This window comes from Sinocyclocheilus anshuiensis, unplaced genomic scaffold, assembly GCF_001515605.1.
Source record: "Sinocyclocheilus anshuiensis isolate Anshui unplaced genomic scaffold, SAMN03320099.WGS_v1.1 scaffold2040, whole genome shotgun sequence".
Lineage (NCBI taxonomy): Eukaryota > Metazoa > Chordata > Actinopteri > Cypriniformes > Cyprinidae > Sinocyclocheilus > Sinocyclocheilus anshuiensis.
In genome coordinates, this window is record NW_015557211.1 from 100,236 (window position 1) to 107,666 (window position 7,431).

Genomic DNA, 7,431 nt, shown 5'->3' on the forward strand with positions numbered 1-7,431 from the left:
CTTGACTAATCTCCCACGAAATGAACACTGAAGTAGTAAAAATACCATCTAGTGGTCCTTCAAAGTACAAAATCAGTTTAAATTTTTCCCTTGTTCTTTTCCACAAAAACCTCAAGAGAATCTGTAGTAAAAGCAATAATTGATTCGGCCTTTCTGATCAGTTTATTAATCCCTATTTGTATCATCCACAGTGATATTAGCTCCCCAGCAGAGCACTGCATAGAACTGAAGACATAAGAAGCTTTAATACCAAAGGAATTTAACTTCCTCAAAAATAATAACCCTGACTCTGGTTTCTTAAAGACAACCTCACTGTACTTTCTCCAGTTTAATTTACCGTCCAAATGGATGCACCGGCCGCAGTTTATAGTTGTCATTTTTCTTTTGTAAGTATTTTTCTAGATGTTATCAATGTTTTATTTCTCAATGACATGCAAGAAAATAACCAAATAAAGAATTTAAAGAAAAAAAAAAAGGTCTTCACTTCCTTCCGGTCACATGATGCTGTCAAGTTCCTGCTTCCAGGAAGCACTGCGAAGGCAAACCCTCCCAAAGTGTAATGTTCATGTTACCAATAAGTATTCTTTGTTGACATCTACATAATCATGAAGGTCTCTAGAATCATCCAAACAAAACAAATCTTAAAGGAGATCTGTAGTTTTTAGTATACTTAGTCAAAAGTCCAAGCGGCAGCTATAATTCCTGGTGGGCAAATGACTTGTAAGTACATATCATGGGGAATACTGTTAATAGGTTAATAAATCAAGGTTATTGGCCTTGTTTAGTGCTTTTTTGCTTTCATAATATCCCATCTAAAAGAAATCAATGATCAACTCCTTAGTCTTCTCCACATTAAAAAAAATAAATTAAAAAAAATAATCACACCATATAACAACAAGCTGAACCTCTCTTCTATTGTACAAATCATTATTTTGTTTGATTAGATCCACAAGTTTGGTGTCATCAGAAAACTTTTGTAGACAGCAAGATGACGGAGTATGCCTACAATCAGAAGTATACGGTGCAAATAAAAAGGTGACAAAAAGATAAAATAGAAGTGTATCTGAGTTTACCTTGACTCAATGTTTTACATGTTGACTGTGTATTTAGAAAAGCCAGTTATTCACATATCTTTACATCAACAGCTTTAATAGATCATATATACATAATCATGAAGGTCTCTAGAATCATCCAAACAAAACAAATCTTAAAGGAGATCTGTAGTTTTTAGTATACTTAGTCAAAAGTCCAAGCGGCAGCTATAGTTCCTGGTGGGCAAATGACTTGTAAGTACATATCATGGGGAATACTGTTAATAGGTTAATAAATCAAGGTTATTGGCCTTGTTTAGTGCTTTTTTGCTTTCATAATATCCCATCTAAAACATAACTTAACCCTTTAACTGACATCTCTACTGTACAGTAGACCTTAATTTGATTAGTCTTCTCCAAATCAAATAAAAAAATAAAAAAATAAAATAAAAAAAATCACACCATGTAACAAAAAGCTGAACCTCTCTTCTATTGTCCAAATAATTATTTTGTTTGATTAGAGCCACAAGTTCAGTGTCATCAGAAAACTTTTGTAGACAGCAAGATGACGGAGTATGCCTACAATCAGAAGTATACGGTGCAAATAAAAAAGCTGACAAAAAGTGAAAATAGAAGAGTGTATCTGAGTTTACCTCGACTCAATGTTTTACATGTTGACTGTGTATTTAGAAAAGCCACAAAGTTATTCACAAATATTGTAACAGCTGTAATGGATCATTGATCTTAATTTAATTAGCGTAAAAACATTATTTATTAATGCTTTTTGCCTTGACAATTATTTTGAAATACTTTAGTACACCGTCACCATTTATTTAATGTATTCTGTCGTGTTGTTTCTTAACGCTGCACAATCAGACCGCCAGCTGTGGAGGCGTGGCTTCGGCGGTCAGAGGTGGTTTCTTAACGCTGCACAATCAGACCGCCAGCTGTGGAGGCGTGGCTTCGGCGGTCAGTGTTGGAGGAAAGTTCAGTGATTGGTTTGAAATCTTACAGACTCTAAACCAATGGGCGACTCGCACGCTCTTTTAAAAACAGTAGAGCGGTGTTCACGGGCTCATTTTTTCTGTTTTACAAAAGTAGAAATTTTTACAATCAATAATGAGTGGAAGAGGCAAAACCGGTGGCAAAGCGAGAGCGAAGGCCAAGAGTCGCTCCTCCAGAGCAGGACTGCAGTTCCCCGTCGGTCGTGTCTGGATTAAATGTGTCAAAAGGAGATACTGCTGCGTCAGTCACACAGAGGGAAGAATGGAAAGATAAAGAGCTAACGCATGGGATTAATTGCTGTAGATGATCTTTTTCTCACTTTTATGACATTGTCTTGTAAGGGGCAAAATATTGAGGCCCCTTTATCCAGTTTGGATGTGTTTCATTCTAATTGGTCAAGGACCCTAATTCTTTTTATGACTAGTAGCTTATGATTCCATTACAATGTTGAAATTCAGACAAGTAATGAGTTTACATTTACATTATTATATGAAATCACCTACTAAAGTCAGCCATTGAATACTATGGGCCTAAAAAAATGCGTAATTTTCTTTCAGGTATACCTTTTTTATTATACAGATGTGATATTTTCTTCATTCTATTTATTTTTATTTATTTATTTTTATTTAACTAACACACCTCTAAGAATTAAAATACCTGCATGTTCAATAATAAGTAAATACATAAACAAGCAATCATGGGTGTAGCCTACACATGATAATTATTTAAATAATCAGATATTTTAAAAATAGTATCATTAATTCCATGAATATCAAGGACTTTTGTCAGGGTTAATCCATTTGACCTAATCAATATGTGCTAATTCATAAATATGTGATATTTCACAAAGTATAGTATGCAAATATGTTTATGTAAATGTATAAAACTGCTTGAACCTTCACTGCAGTACTCCATGTAGGCTACTTATACTAAAACTGCTGACGTAAGGGAAAGTTCACACAAAAATGGAAGTTGTGTCATCATTGTGTCGTCTTCAAGCTGCAAACCTGTGAGATTCTTTCTTCTGTTGAGCACAAAAGAAGATATTTTACAGAATGTTGGTAACCAAACAGTTAAATGTGTGATTTTCTTTCAGGTATACCTTTTTTTATTATATAGATGTAATATTTTCTTCATTCTATTTATTTTTATTTATTTATTTTCATTTAACTTTTTTATACACAATACACTGTTGGGGCAACTTTAAGACAAATGGATTTGTTGTGTTTTCATATTCAAGAGATTATAAACTAGATGCAACTCTTTTTGGGGTTGCATCGAATGTTCTTCTACTTTCATGCATGATAAATTTGTTTGTGAATAAAGATTGATCTGTTGAGAGCAGCTATTTTGAGTTAGATGCCAAAAGCTCTCCTCTTATTCAAATCTGACATTGAAGGGCTGCATACAACATATTTGCCCACCGGCAGCTATAGTTCATTATATAGTACATTCAAATACGATTTTCAAGAAAAAAAAGAAAAAAAAAACTTGGGGAAAATAAATGCAGAACATGTTCACATAGGACACCATTAACATGACTTTATGCATGAAACCATTCAGAAATATTTGGGCACAAATGGGTTAAGTAAGAAAGTTATCGTCCAAATAAGTATGCTGTATAACTGTTGCAAATACAATCAACTGCTGGAGATTATTTTACACAGCCATTTAACCCAATGAATAAATTAATATTTCATAAGGATTATATAAAACAATGTTAGTAGGAAACTTGTAATTAAAATTTAAATAATAAACGCAACAAAGCATTTTGAGCGGGAAACAAACAGTCCAGTTTGAAAACAGGAGATGCGCAGTCATTGGCTAGCAGTCATGCGCAGACGTCACACATCAGCCAATCACAAGCCTCTGCACCTTTAGGACGCCATAAGCTGTGACCGTAAGATGCTTTAAAAGCAGGCGCGTAAAATAGAGCTGCTTATTCTATTCACGCAAGATTGAGACAGAACTGTATCGCAGTCATGGCAAGAACCAAGCAGACCGCTCGTAAGTCCACCGGTGGCAAAGCCCCGAGGAAGCAGCTCGCTACTAAAGCCGCCCGGAAGAGCGCCCCAGCTACCGGCGGCGTCAAGAAGCCCCACCGTTACAGGCCCGGGACCGTGGCTCTCCGAGAGATCCGCCGCTATCAGAAGTCCACCGAGCTGCTGATCCGCAAACTGCCTTTCCAGCGTCTGGTGCGAGAAATCGCTCAGGATTTCAAGACGGACCTGCGCTTCCAGAGCTCCGCTGTCATGGCCCTGCAGGAGGCCAGCGAGGCTTATTTGGTCGGTCTGTTTGAGGACACCCTAACTAGCGGGGGAGGGGTGCGCCATGTGATGCGCGCTGGTTTCACTTAGGTCCTGTAAGCAACTGTAAACGGCCTCTCAGGAGTTCTTGTCTTTTATTCGTGTTCGTCGCTAGAAGCGGCAGGGACGCACCTTGTACGGCTTCGGAGGATAAACGCCTTTAAACCACGAACCCAACGGCTCTTTTAAGAGCCACCCACGCGCTCACAGAAAGAGACAAAAAGTTATATAACCTGCTGTAGTTGAAAATAAACAACAAAAAGGACGTTGAGAACGAACCCCATTTGAACAAATCAAGTGTAATGCTGGTGTATGTTTCACCGAAAGTATAAGTATGTTCAGGTCTCTCAGCCCAAAACTTTTTTATCAAATTTTATTTATATTATGTTTTGTGTTTTCATTCTCTGCTGTGGCAGTTTCTATCATTAAAACAAAGTTCTCGTGTGTAAACATGCCTGACAATAAAACTCTCCTTCAGATTTGTGTTCTGATTCTCAAAAGTGGAGCTTGTATGTTGTATATTATATATTGCCACCCCAAAGGCTCTTTTAAGAGCCACCACGATCACACTGAAGGAGAGTTAACGCTGTAAAGCTGAATATAGATCAAAATAACATGGCGCTCAAATGTTTAATGAATTGTTTTGTCTACTTTTTATGAATCACTAAGTGCAATTACTTCAAGGAAGGTTACACACATGCAAAAACATGACAATGTGGATGTGCAGTGACACACTTCTGTAGGTAAATACTAAAGCTAAAATTACCATAGATCTAATGCGCATGTGTACATATTACAGCTAAGTGCAATTATCTATGAGGTTAATATTAAAGCGTTATAGACTGTAATAAAATATTGTAAGGTGAGTCATACATGTCTGTTGACACGTTTAATGTGAACGTACAAGTAATTTCGTTATAATAGGTGTTTATTTCAAATAAATTGAGAACCACTGATTTAATGTTTGATAGGACATCTGTAGCTCTATTTGGTGTGTGTTCCTGCAGCTCTGATGATATGTAAGTCAGTTTGGTTAAAAGCATCTGCCAATCATCATGTCTGTAAATATTATGCAGATATGATCTTTTAAATTGTCAAATGAATGTTTTAAAACATGGATTTTAATATGAAACACAGGACAGACATCGTTAGATCAGGTTTGGCTTAAACCTCATTGTGTCCTGCTCTAACTAGCGGGGGAGGGGTGCGCCATGTGACGCGCGCTGGTTTCACTTAGGTCCTGTAAGCAACTGTAAACTGCCTCCCTGGAGCGCATGTCTTTTATTCGGTTTCGACGCTAGACTGAAGCAAGAAATATTTTCAGCATTCCTGGAAGAGGCAAAGGCGGTAAAGGGAGTATATTCGTGTCAAACTGTTGTGTAGTTATCCTGTTTTTATTGTCTATCTGTCGTTCTCTGCTGTCAAAGCTTGTCACTAAAACGAATTCTTCGTGTGTTTAAACATCCGGCAATAAAGCTCTCATTCTGATTTTAGTTCTCAAAATTGGAGCTCGTATAATGTTATATTTTGCTGTCGGAGGCGTGCATAATGAGAATCTGTCTATTTTTTTTCTTCTTACGTGTCATTTGCATTTGCTTGTTTAGCCTTTCCTCTTAATAAAATAAAGAGGAAAATACAATCAGATGGCAATGATGCTTAAGTTTGAGAAGAAGTGAAATTGGCAGGAGAACTGAGGACAATAAAAACTGTCTAATCGTTAATGTTTTCCTTTCTCCAAATTCTCTCAATGGGTTTATTAGGGATTTTATAGATTACACTGTATGATATTGATCCTGTGTGATGTTTGAGACGCATTTTGTTGTATAGAATATTACGAAAAAAAGAGCGGGAATTGAAAACAAGGAAACTTAGTCACGTGGGCTGATGTCGTTCAAACATTGAGGCTATCATTTCACCGCCTGTGATTGGCCCTCGTTCCGCTCGTGATACTTCGAGTTGTCCAATCACACACGGGTTTATGGGTTTAGTCTGTGAAAACACGCAATCAGAAGAGTCCACATCTCTGTGATAATTAGCATAGATTAGTGAATAAATGCCTCTGTCTAGCTCGTTCAAATCATCGTTTCGTGAGGTTTGATTTCGCAGCAGCATCATGCCTGAACCAGCGAAGTCCGCGCCTAAGAAGGGCTCAAAGAAGACCGTCTCTAAGACCGCAGCGAAGGGAGGAAAGAAGCGCAGAAAGAGCAGGAAGGAGAGCTACGCCATCTACGTCTACAAAGTGCTGAAGCAGGTTCATCCTGACACCGGGATCTCTTCGAAGGCGATGGGCATCATGAACTCTTTCGTCAACGACATCTTCGAGCGCATCGCCGGTGAAGCGTCTCGTCTCGCTCACTAGTTGTCTGATTCTTCTTTTCATGATGAGCCATACATTTTCAATAGAAGACAGATCTGCTGGCCGGTCTGGCACATTCACTCACCCGCCCCCCCCTACACATATCATAAACCCGTTTGTTTAGACAAGTACCAGATAAGTTGTCATGAAATATTTTAATATGACTGCATTTGTATTTAATGTGATCACAGGTTAATAAAAACATAAGTTACTAATTATAACACTTGCATTTCCACAGTTATTCAAACAGAGAATTCATGAGTTTCAGTCAGAATTAATTCAGCACACACGCGCAGTGAACAAAACTCTGAGGTTTCAGCGATGATTCATCTGAACGCCTCTGATTGGCCATTGCATTCCTAAGCTCAACAGAATCGCGTGTATTTGGTTATAATGTGCAATGCTGTAAAAACGCGTAAAAAGAAATATGATATAGCATGAGCAGGTCTAAATTTAATACAGCAATCAAAACTTTTCATTTAATTTTCATTTTCACTAGTTTCAAGTTTAAAGTATTATAGTTTTATTGAAAAACCAGGGGGAAAACCAGTTAATTTTTTTGGGTGTTATGGGGGGTCCCTTAATGCTTATGGGAGGTCCGGAACCCCCCCCACCTCAAATCGAACAATGTATAATAGTCATGGACTTCCCGTGAAAGACATCATTTTGATAGCAGTTTATGTCTCTGTTCAATCCCAGTATATGCCTCCATGTCAATGGTACCGTCACACAT

The 7,431-nt window shown here is 37.7% G+C and overlaps 2 protein-coding genes across 2 annotated transcripts; both read left to right on the forward strand.

Moving 5' to 3' along the window:
* The first annotated feature begins 3,994 nt into the window (after nucleotides 1-3,994).
* LOC107678959 (histone H3-like) lies at nucleotides 3,995-4,393 on the forward strand. The gene has a single exon (XM_016474358.1). The coding sequence runs from the start codon at nucleotides 4,019-4,021 to the stop codon at nucleotides 4,391-4,393; it is 375 nt and encodes a 124-aa protein (XP_016329844.1). The 5' UTR covers nucleotides 3,995-4,018.
* A 2,043-nt stretch (nucleotides 4,394-6,436) lies between these two features.
* On the forward strand, nucleotides 6,437-6,701 carry LOC107678968 (histone H2B-like). The gene has a single exon (XM_016474367.1). The coding sequence runs from the start codon at nucleotides 6,456-6,458 to the stop codon at nucleotides 6,699-6,701; it is 246 nt and encodes an 81-aa protein (XP_016329853.1). The 5' UTR covers nucleotides 6,437-6,455.
* Nucleotides 6,702-7,431: the final 730 nt, after the last annotated feature.